The 23,360-nt window shown below is 36.3% G+C and overlaps 1 protein-coding gene across 1 annotated transcript in view; it reads left to right on the top strand.

The window, feature by feature from the left end:
* Window positions 1-23,360, top strand: part of DMD (dystrophin) — a 2,279,750-nt gene that overhangs the window by 1,863,831 nt on the left and 392,559 nt on the right. The window contains exon 57 of the mRNA XM_023751347.1: window positions 10,578-10,734. Within this exon, the coding sequence (XP_023607115.1) occupies window positions 10,578-10,734 (157 nt within the window). The remainder of the gene's footprint in view (window positions 1-10,577; window positions 10,735-23,360) is intronic.

Here is a 23,360-nt window from a genome sequence, read left to right as displayed (position 1 = left end):
CCAATTAGCCTAGAGGTCAATTCCTCCCAGTGATTCAAACCGCAATTAAGGCTCAACTACAAGACTGTGCACACAGCCCACACAGGGGTGTACCTAGCGTGCCTAGCTGAGGTGATTGGGAAGGCTTAGCCACTAGGACCTACAGAACACCTACTATACTAGGCCACTCTACCTAATACATAGAAACAAACACAGGGAAGCAGCCAAAATACGGAGACAAAGAAACATGTCACAAATGAAATAAATAGAAGCAAGCAAACTACTGACTACAGAGTTCAAAACAATGGTTATAAGATAGCTCAAGGATCTTAATGAGAACTTCAAGAGATTTAGTGAGATTTTAAAGGATCTTAGTGGTGAAAATGTCAAAGATATGAAAAAGGACCAGTCAGAAGTTAAGCATAAACTAACTGAAATAAAGAACAATTTACACAGATTCAATAGTAGAGTAGAGGATTCTGAGAATCAAATCAACAATTTGGAATATGAGGAAGGAAAAAACACACAATCAGAAGAACAAAAAGGAAAAGAACCCCAAAAATATGAAGATAGTGTAAGGAGCTTCTGGGACAACTTCAAGTGTACCAACATTTACATTATGTGGGTGCCGGATGGAGAAGAGAGAGAGAAAGATATTGAAAAGTGTTTGAGCCCTAGCTGGTTTGCCTCAACAGATAAGAGTATCAGCCTGTGGACTAAAGGATCCCTTTTTTGATTCTGGCCAAGGGCACATACCTCCATTGCAGGCTTGATCCCCTGCCCTGGTTGGGATGCATGTGGGAAGCAACCAATCTCTCTTACATTGATGTTTCTCTCTGTCTGATTCTCCCCCTCCCTTCCACTCTCTCTAGAAATCAATGGAAAAATATCCTCCAGTGAGGATTAACCTAATAATAATAATAATAATCCCCCAGATCATTATTCAAAAGAAAAGAAAATGTATTTGAAGAAATATTGACAGCAAACTTATCCTACCTGGTGAAAGAAATAGACTTACAAGTCCAAGAAGTGCAGAGAGTCCCAAACAAGAAAAACCCAAAGAGGCCCACAGCAAGACACATCATAATTAAAATGCCAAGACTTAACAACAAAGAGGGAATCTTAAAAGCAGCAAGAGAAAAGCAGCTAGTTACCTATAGGCTAGGACAGTGATGGCGAACCTATGACATGCGTGTCAGAGATGACACGAGAACTCATTTTTTTGGTTGATCTTTCTTTGTTAAATGGCATTTAAATATATAAAATAAATATCAAAAATATAAGTCTTTGTTTTACTATGGTTGCAAATATCAAAAAATTTCTATATGTGACACGGCACCAGAGTTAAGTTAGGGTTTTTCAAAATGCTGACACACCGAGCTCAAAAGGTTCGCCATCACTGGAAGAAGTGCTTATATGACTGTCAGCTGACTTCTCAACAGAAACTTTGCAGGCCAGAAGAGAGTGGCAAAAAATATTCAAAGTGATGTATAGCAAGGACTTGCAACCAAGAATACTCTACCCAGCTAAGCTATAAAAAAAAAAATGCTAAAAGAGTTCATCACCACCAAACTAGTATTACATGAAATGCTGAAGGGTATTCTTAAAAAAAGGAAGAAGAAGAAGGAGGAGGAGGAGGAAGAGAAGGGGAAGGGGAAGGGGAAGGAGAAATAAAAAATATAAACAATAAAATGATAATAAATACATACCAATCAACAATTGAACCTAAAAATCAAAATAAATGAACAAGAAATTTAATGAACAAAATAAACTGATGAATAAAATAGAATCAGAGGCATGGAAACATGGAACAGACTGATGAATCTCAGAGGGAAGGGTGGAGTGGGGGTGGGAAGAGATTAACCAAAGAACTTATATGTATATATGTACTACCTATGGACACAGACAATAGGGTGGTGAAGGCCTGGCATGGGGCAGGAACTGGGTGGAGTGAGCAATGGGGTCAAAAAAGGGGGACATCTGTAATACTCTCAACAATAAAGATTTTTTTAAAGTATCCTTGTGCTTCCAGATCCAAGTCCATATTATGTCCTTTCCCCTCCATTTATTTTCCTTGCACCCTATGTGTTTTCATTTCCTGTGATTACAATTCTTATTCGAATCTCCATCATGTCATTCCATATTGCAATATTTGTCTCTGTTCCTTTACATATTGAGACCATCCATTACACATTTACAAAAATATTCTTCCTTAGACACTGTTTATATCACATTATCCCTTTGTTCAAGAATTTCAGTCTTGTTGGGACCCATATTTTAATCATTCATTCATTATTTGTTCATTCAATAAATGATTACTGTTTTCTATGTACTAGACACTCTTCTAGGCACTGAGGATGAAACTGTGAACAAAACAGACAAAAGAAAACCATTGCTTCCAGTGAACCCTTCATTCTCTACCAACTATGTCTAATAAGCCCCTTCTAACCCTTCCTTTTTCTGTTCTTCCCATGTCTCCCAGTTCCTTCCTCACACTGGTCCTCACACTTGGAATACCATCTCCTCTCATTCTCCAAATAGTAACTCAAGTAGCATAATGAATATTTTCCTTTCTGATAGTTTCTTCACCAGGTCTTCTCTGTACTATTCTCATTTATACTTGATGGCAAATCCCTTTAAGAATTTTATGAGTTATTTCAGAGGGCTATACTTGCTGCCTCCAGCTAAATAGATGAATACAAAAATTCCATACTCTAAATAAGTCAGTGAAGTAGAGCAGAAAGAGTCCTGGACTAACTACCTAACGTATAATCTTGAGCAGCTTGAGCATGTCACTTAACTGCTTCAGACTTCAATCTTCCCCCTCACTTAACTGCTTCAGACTTCAATCTTCCCCCTCATTGAAATGAGGAGGTTTGACCAGAAACATGGGTGGTCTATTGAACCTAAGCTAATTATGGAACTTTTCATATATATATATATATATATATATATATATATATATATATATATATTTAAATGGAGCTGATTAAGTTCAAAGATAGAGTATAAGGAGAAGTAAATAAGATGTCTTTGAGGGGAAAAATAATATTTTAATTGAAATTGTATAGTACTATCTCATAATTAGTTCAATGACAGTATATGCTATCTTTTCCATTGCATTTTGTCCACACATATTATGTGCAAGAGGTATAATGAGAATACTCAGTGATAGTTGAGTACCATCAAACAAAAGGAAATATTAATTGATTTAAGTGAGAGCAAAATAAAGTGCAAAATTTTTATTTACATGTATACATACACACATGTGCACATAAACACACATGCATACACACAGAGTTATTGATGGCATTACCTAACATTAGGATTGTAATTAGCCAAAGAAAGTGTTTCTCATTTTAAAATAATCTATATCCACAAACCTTACATCTTAATTTTGAAAATATTAATATTTTGAGAACTGCTCACATGAATTTTTTCGTAAGGAGTATGTATGAAGATTTTTATTTCATCTACCAACAGATTATGTTTTCCAACTTATTGTTTATACTATTAATTATGATAATTGCATATGTTGTCAACACAATTTCAGCAAAATTTACATTCTGTGACTTTTTATACTTGGGAGAAAAATTTGTAATGTTATATACAAATAATAACTTTATGAAATTTTGAGCATTAATTTGAGAGGCTAGAACACCAACATTATAGAGTCTAGAGTAGCGATAAATCTCCAAGAGACAGCTTGTTATGTGAAGTTAGAATAGTTAGAAGTTTTTATAATGGAGAACACAGAAAGAGCAAAAGAAGGCAGAGTCTTTCAACCTTTGAGAGAAAAATGCAACTTAGACACTGAGTATCTCTGACCCTCTTTCTTTTATTCTCAGAATGTTAATTATGTTTGAAAGTTGGAGTTCATGGCCCATCTGGAAAAAAGGTTTACTTGTCTTTGAGCTTAATTTTCTCTCTTTATTTAAAGCCCCATAGCTCCCATTGTATTTTTGTGGTTCTTTATTACTTCTGCATTCTTACCTTTTCTTTCTATATGTTTTTTAAATATACTTTATTGATTTTTTACAGAGAGGAAGGGAGAGGGATAGAGAGTAAGAAACATCGATGAGAGAGAAACATCGATCAGCTGCCTCCTGCACACCCCCCATTGGGGATGTGCCTGCAATGAAGGTACATGCCCTTGACTGGAATCGAACCTGTGACCTTTCAGTCTGCAGGCCGACGCTCTCTCCACTGAGCCAAACCAGTCAGGGCTTCTTTCTATATGTTAAAGTGCTATCTTAATACACAAAGGTACCAAAGATATACAGGGATATATCATTAGTTTTACAAAGAAAGTTAAAGTGAAAAATGAATTCAGTATAACACATTTTGCTTTAAGAATACATGCCTTCCAGAGTAAAGTTTTATTAAAGATTTCAAACTAGAATCAACTAAATCACACTTGAAATGTCTGTGTCTAGAGAAATAACAATCACTTTAGCAACTCCTATAATTCTTTGAGTCCTGACACTGCAGAATTCCTTAAAGAACAAGAGGTATATCCCAACACACCTAAATGTTCTGCATTTTACCTAAACCTTATAAATTGCAGAAATCATCTGCTTATTAAAGATCAGCACTTGCCTTGTTAAAAGCTAGTAGCCCCTAAGCACTTGTCTTCACTAATAAAGATTAATAGAAAATGGATAGAAGCTAAGTGTCTCTTCAAACCTCCTCTGTTATTTTGTGTTGAGTAGGTAGGGGTAAGTGCATCCGCCAATTAGTAGGAAGCCTTTTGCTCAGGGATCCAAAACATTGGGTTAAAAATCACTAAGTTTATGCCAGTACCAGGCAGTTTTGAGAACAGTGGCTTTGTAGTATAGCTTGATATCTGGTATTGTGATCCCTCCAACATTCCAGATGAATTTTTGGAGAGTTTGTTCTAGGTCTTTAAAGTATGCCATTAGTATTTTAATGGGGATTGCATTGAATCTATAGATTGCTTTGGGTAGTATGGACATTTTAATGATGTTTATTCTACCAATCCATGAACATGGTATATTCTTCCATTTGTTCATGTCTTCTTCTATCGCTTTTTTCAGCGTCCTGAAATTTTCTGAGTACAGGTCCTTTATCCCCTTGGTTAAATTTATTCCTAGGTATCTTAATTTTTTTGTTACAATGGTAAATGGGATTGCTTTTTTAGTTTATCTTTCTGTGAGTTCATTATTGGTGTATAGAAAAGCCATAGAGTTCTGGGTGTTAATTTTGTATCCTGCTACATTGCCAAATTCATTTATTAAGTCTAGTAGTTTTTTGATCAAGTCTTTAGGGTTTTCTATGTACAAAATCCTGTCATTTGCGAATAAGGACAGTTTTACTTCTTTTCCAATTTGGATGCCTTTTATTTCTTCTTCTTGTCTGATTGCACTGGCTAGTACTTCCAGTACTATGTCGAACAGGAGTGGTGAGAGTGGGCATCCCTGTCTTGTTCCTGTTCTTAGGGGAAATGGTTTTAGTTTTTGCCCATTGATTATGATGTTGGCTGTGGGTTTGTCATATAAGGCATTTATTATGTTGAGGTATGACCCTTCTATTCCCACCTTGCTGAGAGATTTTATCAAGGAAGGGTGTTGGATTTTGTCAAATGCTTTATCTGCACCAATGGATTTGAGTATATGGTTTTTATCTCTCAGTTTGTTTATGTGGTGTATCACGTTTATTGATTTGCGGATATTGTACCATCCTTGCATCCCCTGGATAAATCCCACTTGGTCATGGTGTATAATCTTTCTAATGTAATGCTGGAACAGACATATAGACCAGTGGAACAGAATAGAGAACCCAGAAATCAACACAAGCCATTATGCTCAATTAATATTTGACAAAGGAGGCAAGTTCATACAATGGAGTCAAGGCAGTCTCTTCAATAAATGGTGTTGGGAAAATTGGACATATAGTTGCCAAAAAATGAAACTAGATCACCAACTTACACCATACACAAAAATAAACTCAAAATGGATGAAGGACTTAAATGTAAGTTGGGAAACCATAAAAATCTTAGAAGAAGCCATAGGCAGCAAAATAGCAGACATTTATTGTAGCAGTATCTTTACTGATACAGCTCCTAGGGCAATGGAAACTAAAGAGAAAATAAACAAATGTGACTACATCAAAATAAAAAGCTTCTGCACAGCAAAAGAAACCATCAACAAAATAACAAGGAAGCCCACTGCATTGGAGAACATATTTGCCAATATTATCTCTGATAAGGGTTTAATCTCCAACATTTATAGGGAACTCATACAACTTAACAAAAGGAAGATGAATAATCCAATCAAAAAATGGGCAAAGGACCTAAATAGACACTTTTTGAAAGAGGACATTTAAAAAGCCAAGAGACATATGAAAACACGCTCAAAGTCACTAATCATCTGAGAGATGCAAATCAAAATGACAATGAGGTACCATCTCACACCTGTCAGAATGGCTATCATCAACAAATCAACAAAGGACAAGTGCTGGAGAGGATGCGGAGAAAAAGGAACCCTCCTGCACTGCTGGTGGGAATGCAGACTGTTGCAGCCACTGTGGAAGACAGTATGGCATTTTCTCAAAAAACTAAAAATGGAACTGCCACTTGACCCAGTAATCCCAATTCTAGGAATATATCCCAAGAAAACAGAAACACCAATCAGAAAGGATATATGCACCCCTATGTTCATAGCAGCACAATTTACCATAGCTAAGATTTGGAAACAGCCTAAATGCCCATCAGAAGATGAGTGGATTAGAAAACTGTAGTACATCTACACAATGGAATACTACATTGCTGTAAAAAAGACGGAATTCTTACCATTTGCAACAGCATGGATGTAACTAGAGAGCATTATGCTAAGCTAAATAAGCCAGTCAGTGAAAGATAAATACCACATGATCTCACTCATTTGTGGAATATAAAAACATTATAAACTGATGAACAAAAATAGATACAGAGGCAGAGAAGCATCGAACAGACTGTCAAACTACAGTGGGAAGGCTGGGGAGGTTTTGGGGAATAGGTAAGAGATCAACTGAAGGACTTGTATGCATGCATATAAGTATAACCAATGGACTCAAGACACTGGGGGCCGTGAGGGCATGTGCCATGTGTAGGGGAGACTGGGGGAAAGTCAATGAGGGGAAAAAAGGAGAGATATGTACTACTATTTGTAATACTTTAAACAAAATATTTTTTTTAAATCACTAAGTTTAAGGATTTTCTCATATAAGAAAAGTTTGTAATTTCTCTTCCCTGTGTCTTAATATGACATCTTAAGTTATAAGCTTCAGCAGCTGTCTTTATACCTTTGCATCTCAGTTTCTACATTTGCAAAAAAGAAGGTTGAACAACCATCTCTGAGGTTCCTTCCAGCCCTATCAGCCTAGGATAAAAGGGGCAGGGCAAATTGATTACCAAAATAGAAAGAAACCATTTCAGCAAGAGATTCTAAATACAAACATAGGTTAATTATTTAGGAATATTTCATATACCATCTTGAAAATAGAAATAGGCTAGCTGCCTTCAAAATGCACTGGAAATGTGTCTTGAAAACATTTCCTGAGCTTAGTATCACCAAAGAAAAATGTTTTCTGAGCTCATAGTGTTTTGCTACATTTAGGTCTCCTTCAAAATCATGACATTGACATATACTACGTTTGACCTGTGGAGACCAACAAGTAATATTTAGCGCATATAGGAAATACTTTAAGAAATTCTTTCTCGAAGAATGCTCTTGGAGCTTACCTGTGAACAGGTGAAGGTTCTTGTTAAGAGTACAGAAATTCTGAAGGTGAAACCTAGGAATTTGTACTTCAAACTTTACAAGCTACTCAAATGTTTCTTATGCTCACTAAAGTCTGAGAACCATGGCTTTAGATTGGATATCTTTGTAAATGTTGTTGTAAATCAGAAGCCATTATATGACTCACTTTCTCCTCTCCAACCCTTTGTCCTCTGTCCTTTATGTCTTCTTATCACCTCTTGCCTTTCACTCTCATGCTTTTAGCAAGGAAAAGAATGAAACAGTAATTTGATAACATGGTTAAGGTAATCAAACATTCTGAAATGATACCTAACTCCGTAGCTATGGATAAATAAGATCCCCTCACCCAGACACACAAGAGGTTTTTGTCATATGTGGTCCCAGGTCCTTCTTCTGCTCATCTGTTAAGTCTCTTGACCATCCTGTGTCCCTGGCTCCTAACAGCCTGTCTATCTCACACTATGGAGTTTCTCTTAGATCCTTTAGAACTGAATTCCCTGGGTCTCAAAGCTATTATTTTTCTGTTTTGGGGGATGTCAAGGATTTCACTGACTTGTTCATAATTAGTCAGCACCATCTAATCTAGAACTGAGGTTGTGGCACAGCCTTATGTAAAGAAAGCAACAGCTGGAGGCTCTACCATAGGCAGCCTGCTCTTCTGCATATTTATCCTCCTGTAGACCTCTCCCACAGGGGTATTTTATTTCCTCTCCCAGTTAGAGGGAGGCCAAGCAGCAGGCATCTTTCTATTCTCCATTACCTTCCACTCTCCCTACTTCTAATGCCTTATTGGGATTTAGAGGCACTCAATACATATTTATTTAATTAGTATCTCTTCTCCCATTTGCTGCTTTTCAATGTCTGGGCTATGACGCACTCTACCTATCTTTCAGAATGTCCTGCTTGACAATTTCTTTCCCCCTCAAGCTGCAAATTCTAGACACCCCAGGGAATCCCTATAACTAGTAGTCATTACATGCCATTAAACAGCTAAAATCTTGCATAGGGAATTCTCACATAGGCTTGTCATGGAAAAGTGATAACGGGAGGAGAAGGATGGAACAAAAACATAAAATAAGTGCCTCTACACTATATGCAGTCTGCACTATTATGTTTAATTCATCATATTTGGGGGTATTTCATGATTTATTTACTAGATAATGAATGCCCTTAGGGTCTTGAACAGTTTAATTTCTCTGATGGAAATGCCTTTATTTTTTTCTCAACATAATGTTTCTATTGCTCATAATAGAAAAAATTCTGACAATTTTCAGAAGTATATAGATGGAGGAATATATCACCTGTAAATCCTCCTCAGGGTTAAACTAGTCATTTCAGAACTTTTTCACATGTAGTCAAGCATGTGCACACAGACACGTACAAACATTTCAGAAAATAGACTGTGTACATTATTGTAACCTGTTTTCTCAGCAACCAAAAGGGTGATCTTTTCCATATTAATAAGTATTTGCTTTGGGATGCATAGGTTTGTATGAATTCACCATTATATATTTAACCAATTCCCTAGTATTGAAAAGTTGTTTCTATTTTGTGTCAAACAAGAGTGATGCTATAGATAACATTTTCTACCTATATCTTTGCATGCTTTCCCAGTTACTTTCTGAAGTATAAGTTCCTCAAATTTGTACTTGCACATTTTAATGACTTTTATGTGTCATCAAATTATGCTTCAGAGAGTTTGGAACAATTTAATTTCAGTACATAGTTACCATTTGGGGATTCTGTTTGACTGGGGCCAGCAGGAGAATTGTATTTGAAATGTCAGGCGAAGTTACCAAGTGGCAAAGGGAAATGTTATGCTACCTGGTTGCTTTACATTTCAATCTTTGCAGCATTAGAGATTATATTATATTTATGTTATTGGCAACATTAGTTTTTATGAATTGATTAGTAATTGCTGATGATATAAGTTATGCAGCAAAAGTCTTGTTTTACCTGAGGATGGAGCCTTGCCAACATTCCAAGTTTCTTCTTTGTTTTTCTGGATTATGATTTATTTTATTAATTTAGCTTCTCATTCTCAAATGAAATGTGGATTTTATAGCACACTTGTGTCTTCTTAAATGGCTTCTATGAATTAACATGTTCTAAATACAGTTGATGGGAAAGAACTCAGTCTTGTCTAAATTATTCATGTTTGGGGGAGGCTTACAGACAACTGTCTGATTTTACTTTTCCACATGAGTTGTTGTCTCAGTACATTTTACACAAAGGAAACAAAGCGGAAAATGTTGGAACTTGGTGAAAACAAATCCCAGGTGCACACGAATAAAGAAGGGTAGAGGAAAGGGAGAAGCATATGGGAAGAGGAGCAGAAAGGAACAGATGCCAGATGGAAGGAGTCAATGGAAGAGGCTGTCTAGGGTGTAGAAATGGAAAAGTCAAAATGTGGGGAGAGACCTTTCCATTTCTCAAAGCAGAAAGAATTCCAGTGCTGACATGAGTCACATGAAAACTGAGTGGTTTATATTAGTCACTGGGTCCAATTTTTTTCTACCAGGAACATTAAGAATCATTACTGCAACACTATGGGAAAGTAATCCATTTCAGTGTATATTTCATGCTAAAATCTCAGAACTCTGCATGTGGAAATAAACATATGGCTAACCACTGACACTCAAAATTGCATCAAAATATCCCCATTTTATGGCTCTCAAAAGCAGGTAACCAGATTATTATTGAGGATTGCCATGTAGTTGACAATAGGTTTATACACTATAGAAATAACCAATGAATGTACCTTACTTAATGAAATTGTTAGAATCGTCAATTCTACTTCTAGATATTCTGATACAGTTTGCTCCTATTATTTTTCAGATCACATTTGGAAGCCAGTTCTGACCAGTGGAAGCGTCTGCACCTTTCTCTTCAAGAACTTCTGGTGTGGCTACAGCTGAAAGATGATGAGTTAAGCCGGCAGGCACCTGTTGGGGGTGATTTTCCAACAGTTCAGAAGCAGAATGATGTACAGAGGGTAAGACATTTTTAAGCCTAGTTTCCTGCACATACATAGTAAGTATTCAGTGATTATTTTAAAAATAGTTCTGATTAAAATTAAGTTGAATAGGAATCTTTTTTACTCCTCTAGTTCAAGGGTCAATGATAAATAAACCAAGCCATTATATTTTAAATGTCAAAAGTATCTGCATTAATAATATTCTTTCAGAAATTGTTCTTCTCTTCTGCTTGCTTTTTAAAATGTTTTATTGTGTAAAATATTAAAAATATACAAAAGCAGACAGAATCCTATAATAAATACCCAACAAGACTTCAACAATTATCAATTCATGGCCACTTCTTCTATACCTCTGCCTTGCTTTCCATTATTTTTAAGCAAATCTCAGGCATGGATCTTTTTATTCATAAGTATTTGAGAAAGTATTTCTAAAACATAATAATTTACTCTTTAAACATAACCACAGTACTATTATAGTAGTTTTAAAATATCAATAATTTTATCATAAAAAATATCCACACAGTATTCAAATTTCCATTTCTCATATATGTCTTAAATGTTTTAGTAGGTTTTTTGTTTTGTTTGTTATTTGGTTTAAATAAGAATTGAAATCAGGTCCACACATTTTGCATTTTGTGAATGTGTCTCTTAATCCCTTTTTTTCACTTTTTATTTTGAAATAATTATAGATTCACAGTAAGTTACAAAAATAGTACAAAGAGTTTCCCTATACATTTCACCCAGTTTTCTCTAATGATTACATCTTACTTAACTATAGAACAATAATTGTCATTTCAACATGTGATCAATGTAAAAATTTACAGTAGAACTCAAGTCAATGTAGCTACATTTCAAGTGCTCAGTAGTCAGATGTGGCTAATGGCTACTGTATTAAAAAGTTCAGTTCTACAGTTTTGATTATATTGAAGTTTGACTATTTCATAGGTGATAGTGTAGTCTTTCATTATTAGGTGGTACATAATGTCTTGTTTTCTCTTTATTGAGTGTGATTTGTGCAGCTTTTAATGATCAATGGCTAGAAGTTGAAATGTGGTAATTGCCTATTTCTATTATTTCTTCTTCATTTATTAGCTGGTGTACTTCAATGGAAAAAAAAAAAGTTCACTCATCCACTATTTGGGTACCCAGTATACTGTTCATATGGGATATGCATCATAAATGTTTCTATTTTACCAGTCTTCAGAATAACAAGTTGTTCACTAGCATCATCTATCAGTAATCATTTTTTTCTTTTTCATTATATTTCTGTCTTATCCACTAGTCCTGAGTGGGGAAGACATAGATTTTGTCTTGCTTGCCTCCAAGATCTTAATAACTAGCAAAATGTCTGGCATACAGTGGATAATGATAAGTGTTTTTGAAATGAGAGTAAGAGGTGTATGAACAGAAATGAATAACAAACCAAGAAAATTACTACCAAACAAGAAAAACTTGATAAAATGGTACTGCTTTTGTATGTTCAGCACTTCAAGGAAAGATCTCTATGGAGCCACAGCCAAAGGTGGCATATTGAAGAAAGGTCAAGGGTTTCTATTATTCCAGAGAAAAGACTATAGATTACAAAAAGGGAAGACCCAGGAGTTTTTGCAAAAAATTGCCAAGGAAACTGTCAATTTTTTTCTAACCATTCTTCATATAATTCATAATATCAAATTACCTTTTGTGGTAGGGTGGAACATAATAGTGATATTTTTCAATGTTCTAACTTTGAATAAATAGTCATATATGTAGAAGAGCACTCGAGAAAGATGGGCATTTTAAATAGAATGTATTATGTGATATAATGAAATGAGACAGACTTTCTAGAAAAGGGGTAATTTTATTCTAGTTCCAGAAACTAAAGAAGATGAATCATTGGACAAGTGCACTAGAAGTCAGGATATGGAGGTTCTAGTCTTATTCTTCCATAAGTTAGCTTCTGATTACTACTTTGTTCTTCAGCTGCAAGATGAGGAATTTGGTCCCAATAATTTCCACAGTCCCTTCTAGCCAGCATGTTGTTATAAATACTTCCTCACTTTCCCTGGTTATTGGCTTTGCTTGCTTGCTAACAGTGGTAAAATGTTAGTACTTATCATTTTCCATCCTCTTACTCAAGAATCTCATGACCAGTAACATGCTTTGGAGAAATGACAATGCTTGAGTTATGGGTAACATGCACTACACTGAAGTGTATTAATTAGTGTACTTGTTTAGATATCCCTCCCATTATCTTTCTTTGACTTATCAGGACTTCCTGCCCATTGACAAATCTGTGTTCCATCCATTAGTTTCACTGCTCCTCTATCTTCACCTCTCTCCAAGTCCAACTTAGATTCAACCATCAAACATTGTAATAACTTTTTCTAAGACACTAAAATACTTTGCTCCATTTTCCTTTTGTTGCTACAATCTAAAAAAACCAAAAGCTTTGAGAATCTAACTAAATATTTTCTCCTACCCAAACAACAACAGAGCAGTGTAGTACCTTTTCAGGATGACTAGCCTCTAACACATTGCTGGGTCAATTTACCTCCTAAATATTTCTTGACTCTGTTTACTGCAGTCATCACCATAGTTACAAGACACCCTTTCTCCTAGCCTTTCTGCATTTATTCTTGCCACTCTACAATTCAAAGTAATATACGTAAAAACATGAACTGATGCTCTCCAGTTTCATCCATGCTGTTGCAAATGGTAAGAATTCCTTCTTTTTTACAGCAGCATAGTATTCCATTCTTACCATTTGCAACAGCATGGATGGAACTAGAGAGCAATATGCTAAGTGAAATAAGCCAGTCAAAGAAAGAAAAATACCACATGATCTCACTCATTTATGGATAATAAAGACCATTATAAACTGATGAACAAAAATAGATACAGAGGCAGAGCAGCATCGAACAGACTCTCAAAATACAGCAGGAAGGCCGGGGAAGGTTGGGGGGCGGGGATAAGAGATCAACCGAAGGACTTGTATGCAGGCATATAAGCATAACCAATGGACACAAGACACTGGGGGGTAAGGGAGGCTGGGGGAAGGTCAAGGGGAGAAAGAAAAGGAGACATATGTAATACTCTTTATAATATTTTAAGCAATAAAACAAATTTTAAAAAAATAAAATAAAATAAAATAAAATAAAATGTATTACCTAATTTATATGTAATATACTAGAGGCCCGTTGCAGGAAGATTCCTGCAAGCCAAGCCCCGCCGCCCAGGGCCGCACACGGGTGTCCCGCCGCCCAGGGCCGCACACGGGGGCCCAGATGGTGACTCACGCTGACCCGCCCTGCCTGCAGTATGCAAATTAGCCGCCATCTTTGTTGGTGGTTAATTTGCATATCGCTCTGATTGTCTGATGGGCGTAGCAAAGGTAAGGTCAATTAGCATCTTTGTCTTTTATTGGATAGGATGTATGTGTTGGCTCCTGGACTAAATAGCTATGGTTTTAGAGTCCATTTGCCTATGTTGTTTTCCTTTATTCTTCCCTTCTTGTCATCTGTCACTTGAAAAAGACACTTAATGTTGTTTAAACTATAGGAGTAATAAGTATCATAGTAGAACTTGCAAATAAATTCTAATAAGAAAATAAAATTTAAAAAAAAATACATAAACTGAATTATGTCAGTCTCATCTTAATGGTCTTCAGTGGCTTCTCAATGTCCTTAAGAAAAGACCTAAATCCTCAGCAAGAACTCCAAAGCCCCATCTTGCTGGTCTGGCCCCAAACTTCTCTTTTCTTAGTGTGTTTTTTGCTCTCTGGATACTAGCCATACTGCTTCTTTTGGTATTCCCAGGTCTCTGTTCCTCGCATGCGTGGCTTTGAACATACTGATCCTCTGTCTGGAATCCTCTCTTACCCACAGCTACCTCCTCATAATGTCCTGGTTAAGGTCTAGTAATCCTTTACATCTTGGCTCAGACATTAAGCAAGCTTTTTTCTGAAGCTCACATTTGACCAGATGTCCCTTTATAACCTCTCATAACACCTTCAATGTTTCCTTCTATAACAACATTCTTTGTCATCACTATCTGAGACTCTTTAATGTCAAGCACCTTCACAAAATCATATGCTCCAAGAAGCTTTATTTAGATGAGAGGGTTGTCATTTTTATACCCAGCATCTTACAAAATGTCTAGTACATGATGAATACTAAATAGATAAAGGAATTAAGTAAAGAAGGTAAGGATGGAGGAAGAGAAGAGAAAACCAATGAACTAATATTCATTTTAATCATTCTTCCCTAGTCTGCTGGGACCAAGGACAGGGAAAGAAAGAATAGAGAGTGATGTTCCTTCCTCACTTGAAGAATTTATCTGTTTATTCCCAACTAAGTATCGTTTTGTATTGTGTAGAGCTATATTGATGCTATTGTTTTTACTTGTGTTCTGGCCCAGTGTTTTCTTTTTTTATAGTTTATAGTTTTATTCAATGACATAGTTCTCCTCTGTACCTTCTCAATGGCCCAGTGTTTTCACGAGCTTTTCATATCCTTCAGAAAAATACTTGTCACAAAACACTCTCCTTCCTCAAAGGACATCATCACTCCTAATTATTGATTAGAAAACAATTTACCACCCTGTATACTCAAGAGTTTTGCCATGCTCATGCAGTAGCCCTTTATAGTTGCAGTGCAATGGCTGTCTATTTAGTAATGCTCTTTTTGCCTAAGAGCAAAGGAAAACCCTTGAAACTAGGTCTCTATGGAATCTTCTGAATTCACTTAGGAAGAGAGAAAAGAAACACAGAATCAGTATAAAACTCTGTCAGATCTTGTCTTCAGTAGGTTTTTTTGTGTTGTTTTTTTTTGTTTTTTAAATTTTTAAAAAATGTTTATTGTTGAGAGGATTACATATGTCCCCCTTTTCCACCCATTGCCCCTCTCCACCTGGTTCCCATGCCACCCCAGGCCCTCACCACCCTATTGTCTGTGTCCATAGATAATGCATATATGCATGTAAGTTCTTTGATTAATCTCTTCCTGCACCCCCATTCCCCCTTCCCTCTGAGATTCATCAGTCTGTTCCATGTTTCTATGCCTCTGGTTCTATTCTATTCATCAGTTTATTTTGTTCATTAGATTCCTTTTTTGTTTATTTTTATTGTTGTTTATCTTTATTGTTGAAAGTATTACATATATCCCCTTTTTCCCCCACTAACCCCATCTAGCCTGCCCCCTACTCCCCACCTCAGACCTTTACCATACTATTTTCTGTGTCCATGGGTTATGCATATATACAAGTTCTTTGGTTGATCTTTTCCCACTCACTCACCCACCCACCCCCAACTTATTTTGATTTTTAGATTCAATTATTGATAGATACGTATATATTGCCATTTTATTGTTCATATTTTTTATATTTCTCTCTTCTTCTTCCTCCCCTTAAAGAATATCCTTCAACATTTCATGTAATACTGGTTTAGTGGTGATGAACTCCTTTAGCTTTTTCTTGTCTGTGAAGCTCTTTATCTGACCTTCAAGTCTAAATGAGAGCTTTTCTGGGTAGAGCAGTCTTGGTTGTAGGTCCTTGTCATCATCACTTTGAATATTTATTGCCACTCCCTTCTGGTCTGCAAAGTTTCTGTTGAGAAATCAGCTGACAGTCGTATGGGCACTCCCTTGTAGGTAACTAACTGCTTTACTCTTGCTGCTTTTAATATTCTCTTTTTGTCGTTAAGCCTTGGCATTTAAATTATGATGTGTCTTGGTGTGGGCCTCCTTGAGTTCCCCTGTCTGGTACTCTCCATGCTTACTGGACTTGTAAGTCTATTTCTTTCACCAGGTAGGAGAAATTTTCTGTCATTATTTCTTCAAATACATTTTCAATTTCTTGCTCTCTCTCTTCTTCTTCTGGCATCCTCAGAATGTGAATGTTGGTATGCTTGAAGTTGTCCCAGAGGCTCCTTGCAATATGTTCATATTTTTGGATTCTTTTTCTTTTTGCTCTTCTGATTATGTGTTTTTTCCTTCCTCATAGTCCAAATTGTTGATTTGATTATTGGAATCCTCTATTCTACTGTTGAATCGCTGTAAATTATTCTTTATTTCAGTTATTATATGCTTAATTTCTGACTGGCCGTTTTTCATGTCTTTGAAATTCTCACTAAGATCTTTGAAAATCTCACTAAGTCCTTTGAATTTCTCATTAAGATCTTTGATCTACCTTATAATCATTGTTTTAAATGCTGTATCCAGTAGTTTGCTTGCTTCCATTTCATTTAGGGGGTTTTTCTGGGGATTTTTTCTTGTGACATGTTTGTCTCCACATTGTGGCTGTTTCCATGTATGTGTTTTTATGTATTAGATGGAGCTCCAATGTCTCCTGTATTCCAAGAGTGGCCTTGTGTAGGGCCTAGTGTCTCAGCCTCTCCAGCCACCTGAGCTGGACACTCTAGGTGAGTCCCTCTATGGGCTGTGTGCACAGTATTGTTGTAGTTGAGCCTTGATTGCTGTTGGAATCACTGGGAGGAGTTGACCCCCAGGACAATTGGCTGTGAGGACCAGCTGCGACTACAGTGGAAGAGCTGCTGTGCAGGAGACACCCCTATGGAGCAGCACTTGCTTTAGTGGGGCTTTGGTGCTCATGGAGTCTGACCTTTAAGTGTGTCACTCATGGATGTGTAAAGTTGTATTCTGTTGTGGTCTGAAGATGCCCACCAGGTGCACTGGCTATGAGGCCTCCTGGCAGGTGCATAGTCAGCCACTGCGTGTGGTCTTCCAGCAGGAGCTACAGAGCAATCTGCAAATGGCTGCTACTTGTGTTGAGCTTGGAAATGCCCAGGAGAGGCTAAGCTGTGAAGCAAGGCAGGCTGCTGCTAGTTCTGGGTCTTTAGCCCCTTATTTATAGGTATGAGCACACTGATGCCAGCTGCTGCTTGTTTGATAAATTTTAGGAAAGTCTGATGCCTGAGCCAGGACTGGCCATTCATATGGAAAAGCCACTGCAAACAGCTTGGGTGGGGCTGCAAATTGGATGGGGCAGGGTTTCAGGGAATCACCAGGGCAAGAACCCTGTGGGCCAGACTGTTGGAAACTCAGATATGATTGCCAGTGAGCTCTGCAATAGAGCAAGTCTCAGCATAAGAACAATGACCTCTGCCAGCACTTTTATCTGGGAGAAAGCCACCCCTAAGTTATTGCTCCACTGCCAGACATTCCAGTTCCTCCCTGTATGTCCCTGGAATCCCCTCTCAACACTGCCCTAGTGTGGGAACTCAGAAGGATTAAGTCCATCTGCTAGCCCTTTAAGAGGGATTGCCTGGGTCTCCAGCAGCCTCCGTGTCACTCAGCTACAGTTTCCACTGATTTTAAAGCCAGAAGTCTGGAACCCTGGACTGGGGGTCTGGTGTGGGGCCCGGACCCCTTGTTCCTCACAAGAGGCTCCCATAGTGTAGATATCCCTCCTGATTAAAAGCACACCATATGTGGGTGTTGTACCAGTCCATTCTGCACATCCGCCCCTCCTCCCAGTCTCAGCATGCTGACTTCATTACTTCTCTAGTTGTAGGACTTCCATTCAGCAAGCTTTCAGGTGGTCCTGAATGATGGTTTTTCTGTATTTTAGTTGTACTTTTGATATGGTTGTGGGAAACAGAGAGTACCAGCGTTAACCTACACTGCCATCTTGGTTTTCTTTGATACGTTTTGTATTTGTAGACTTTTGTTTTACTTTGCCATGTTTCCAGGATTATAAATTATCTTATTATTTATGGGTATCTTGATTCAAATAAAGTTTGTATAGATGTTTGGTATTTAAATGGGTCACTTGTTATTGTAAACTTGTTCCTCATGTATTTGGTGTGGCACTTTTTTTAATCACCTGCTTACTATTTGTTGTAAATGATTAATGCCTTTTCTTGTTGCTTTTTATGGGAATACAAGTCCCATTAAAACTTCAAAAGTTGAAACTATACTTAAATACTTTTTCACTTTTCTATAAATCAGGATGTTTATAAATCAGTTAACATATTTGCTTTGTGTATCATTGAAGATTAATGATAAAATTTTATAGCAAAATATCATGTCTTGTACTCTTTACTGAAAGTGAAAATATATGGCCTATCTCAATTACTGTGATGGAGGGGTATATGGTTTTCCTGCAGGTAAAATTCTAAAACAGTTCACACAGGTAGTTGGGAACTGCAGTCTCATTCCTCAAAGCAATTTTTACACTCGGGGGAGTGAATCTAGGTTCCCCAAACTAGCTGGGAAGCATATCAACTGCAATTGGAATGGCTCTCAAAACTAATTAATTAAATAATGCTCCATATGCAGTGAAGTGTTATAAATAATTAAAGCTCAAATGTGCCTTAGCAAATATAAACTGACCAATTTTTATATCTTTTGAATACATTATCCTGACTTTTCCAGTTCCTCATTACTTGCCTGACTAGACTGACTCGTTTTCAATTAGTGTGTATTATTCTGGTCCAGATATATTTTTTAAACTGACTTTCTTTGTTTTACTTGAGCAGTCACTAAAGTGATATTTATTACTTGTCTAGTCCTGTGATTAACCTAGAGAGAGTTTTAAAAGAGCAAATCATAGTGGGGAATTTCTAAGGAGAACTTCAATACACTATGAGCTTATTTAATTCCTGTCATCCTACCCAGAATTCAAATGAAGATTAGGTCTTAGTTATAGAACACTGTAGGTAATAGCTTTTTGTTTGCATTCTTACTAATGAAATTGTTCATCATTAGGTTTTCATCTTTCAATTTAAAAATCTCTATACTTCCTTTCCTAGAGAGCATTAAGGACACCTTAGGAGCTTCCTGAAATTTTCTGGTTAAGATTTAGATAGAAGTAATCAATACATACATTATTAAAACAGTGGATAGAAAGCCATTATTGTGTTCATGCTGTTGACAAATGAAAAGGCTTGAATAAAAGTAGTTTACTTGTTCATTTGTCAGGTCATATATTATGCATGTTCAATTTCCTCAGAAGTCACCACAAAGTGAGGGAGACATTCAGAAATTCAATAAAACTATCCTGAAATCACGTTGTAGATTATACATTTATTTAAGCTAATTCTGTTATCAATGCTGACCGGCTTCCTTTGGGTAATTTTAGTATGTGTGTTAGCTTGATGACTTTTCTTTCCACAGAAATATAAAATGTCTTTGGGTGCCATTTGTGAATGTTAAGATTCAAGTTAGCTCTGTGTTTAAAAAGAAAATAAAAGAGAAATGCATTGTTTCCTATTACCTCTGAAAAATAAACAAATAAACAAAGGCTATGATGGAGTGATTCATCCCAACATTTGATGACCTGGCCTCTTGAATTTTCTAAACAAGTTTGGTTGCCCTGCAAAGTTCGCTATTAGCTATGCCCACTCTAAAAATGTCCACTTGTCTCTATTGGAGGAAATAGACATCTTTGTTATCTAGTCTTCATCACTAACAGAGTAAGCTACTTTTGTATAAGTTTGATATTCTATGCAGTCATAGTTAGGAATGCTGAATAGAAAAGATTTTCAATTATTTTTACACTACATTTCTTGGCATTTGAGGGAGTCTTCTGAAAACGAGCTATATCATCAAAACTTGAGAACAGAGTCATCTAAAGTTTGCTACTTTTCTATAATGACTATAATAAGATAAAATATGAATAATTTATTTAAATTGATTTCTCTACCAAAGTCCTCATTCTAACCATGTCAAAATATTTTTGTCTTGATAAATACGTTTAAAATAACATTTGTATAGTATTTATCTTTACAAAGCATTTTTACACACATTCCTTTAATTACAATTTAGCCCCTTCTATTTTTCTGTGTTTTCCCTTGTCCCCCCAAAAAATTTTAGGAAAAACTGTAGCATAATTAGGACTCCTAGAATTTATTATTAGTAATAAATTTGTATTATTTAGTAATTATTTATTGAGTGTCTATTATATGCCAATGAGAATATGCCCCATGGACCTTCAAATTGTAGTGAGGAAAATACACAGTAAACCAGTAAATTAATACGGAAAATCCCATTAGCCCATTGCTCTGAAGGGAAGATTTAAAAAACAGAGGTAGTTAAAGACTGAGAGGTAGTGGTGATTCTGATGAAGTTATTTTTTAGAAGAGGCTCGTGTGAGTGAATAAGCCAAGCAGAGGCCTCAAGTGAAGAGTATTATAGGCAGAAGGAGCAGCAAATGTAAAAGCCCAGATGTAAGAACAGGTTTGAGGTGTTCAAGGAATAGCAAGATGGGCTAGTGGCAGGTTGTAAAGAGAGGCAAAGGCCAGATCATGAATTGTCTTGTCTGCCATAGTTTGAAGGTAGGCTTTATTCTGTGTGTAATAAGACATCACTGAAGGACCATAAGCAGGGATGATATGATCTGATTTATGTGTTCTGCCTGGTCAATGGAGAATTGATGGTAGGTGGAACAAAAGTGAAAGCAGGGAGAAAGGACGGTGTTGAAGTCATCTGAGAAAGGGATAATAATGACTTGAAGTAGAGTGGAAATGATAGATGTGGTGAAAAATCATTTGATCCAAGATGTATTTTGAAAGTAGAGCTGATAGAACTTAAGATGGATGGGATGTGGAATGTGAGAGAAAGCAAAGAGTCAAGCATGACTTTGAAGTCTTTGGTTTGAGCAAATGGGGAAATGATAATGCCATTTATGGAGATGGGACACACTTCAAAATGAGTGTGGATGAGGATATAGGCATGGAACAGAATAAGAGTTCCATTTTTGTATTATATTGATAGACAGAGACAAATAGTATGAGTCAGAAATTATTCACCATTTACACTTGACAAATTCAAATTTTGGCTGAGCCTCTTGAGAATGGATATAAATTAATTTGTCACAGGGTTTCCTAATAATCCATTTCTATGTACTATTGCTTCAGAAGGAATTTCCAAAATTTACAATTTAGGCTCAATGACCTAAAACCTAGTTCTCTAAATGACCATGGGAACAGATTGACTTTTCACCAGTGATTTCTCAAGGTCAGCTCAGAACTTAACAACATTATTATTGTCAGTAGGAAGTGACTTCCCCAGTGGTTACTGGAAGCAGCCCAGCCTTAGGATTGAAAGTCAAACAGCTGTTCAAGATGCTGTGTGGGCACTAAACTATCCTTTATAGCATCACAGATCTGCTAGCAGACTGGACTCTGTTCTAGCCCATGCCCTTCAACTCCAAAGTTTAAAATATTTCCAAAAAATAAAAAGTTTTTAAACACATTTCCCCCTAAACACTCAAAAATGTTTTCTCATTGAGTATAAATAAATTTTTAAAAATAATAATTTCAGGCTTGAAAAATGTCCATTTCTTTTTCAACTTTGCTTCAAATGGATTTAATTTAATTTATAAATGTGGGTCATGTTGTTGACTATCTGAAAAAATGGTTAGATGTATCTGATAGTACAATCTCTTATCTTCACTTTTATTCAGAAGTAGATTGTGAAAATAAGATAAATGATTATATTGTCAAACTCATAGAAGCAGAGAGTAGCAAGGTGGTTGCAAGGGACTTGGGGGACAGGGAAATGTGGAGTTGCTGTTTAAATGATATGAATTTTCAGTTATACAAGATGAGTAAGTTCTGGAAATCTGCTGTACAACATAGTGCTTATAGTTAATACTGTATTATATATGTAAAATTCATGTTGTGTTCTTAACACAATAAGAAAACAAAGATGTTTATGACCTTTCCTTTATAGCCTATATGCCCCATTTTTATTATTTCTCTAATACAGCTATCTCAAATGATATGAAGGGAATCCTTTGTCCTTCTGGGTTTTTGTTCTGTTGCTGCTTCCTTCAAATTTCTTTTTACCCTCAATCCCTATGAATATGCCTTAGATTCTTAGAGACAACATTCCTACTCCTCTAGATAACTACATTTCTGGATCTTGCCCTTTTCCAAGATGTTGGTTTCAAATTAATTGGGCATTGATTGTTCCTAAATAAGCATTTAGTAAATAAAGTATTTCTGATGTATTTAATTCAGTAAATATGGTGGCTCTTTATAATAAGGAAGTTCATTATGGTGACAGGATATATTTAGCAACTTTCTGATAAAAAATACAAACACCACTGGAAGGATATAGACAAAGTAGATATATTATGAAAACTAGAATGATAACATAGGATGACAACAGTATTAAACAATAACCAAATTGCAGATATGACTGTGTTAATGCCCTTGTCCTATGCCCACTCAGTAACCACTTGTTGAATGAATGGCACTGTTGGATCACTTTATTTTTAAAAATTATATATGTTTTTATTTATTTCAGAGAGAGGAAGGGAGGGGGAAAGAGAGATAGAAACATCAATGGTGAGAGAAGATCATCGATCTAAGGCAGCGGTTCTCAACCTGTGGGTCGCGACCCTTTTGGTGGTCGAACGACCCTTTCACAGGGGTTGCCTAAGACCATCCTGCATATCAGATATTTACATTACAATTCTTAACAGTAGCAACATTACAGTTATGAAGTAGCAACAAAAATAATTTTATGGTTGGGTCACAACATGAGGAACTGTATTTAAAGGGCCAGAAGGTTGAGAAACACTGAATTAAGGCCTCCCCTAGAGGAAAATTTACCCAGTGACTCAAAGGTTACACTCAGCCTCTGTATCTGTAACATAAGAATAGGCCCGGAATAAGAGATTTCACTTTTTTTCCACAT

The sequence above is a fragment of the Myotis lucifugus genome, unplaced genomic scaffold, assembly GCF_000147115.1.
Source record: "Myotis lucifugus unplaced genomic scaffold, Myoluc2.0 scaffold_20, whole genome shotgun sequence".
In the NCBI taxonomy this organism is placed as follows: Eukaryota; Metazoa; Chordata; class Mammalia; order Chiroptera; family Vespertilionidae; genus Myotis; species Myotis lucifugus.
This window is presented reverse-complemented; position numbering and strand designations above follow the sequence as displayed.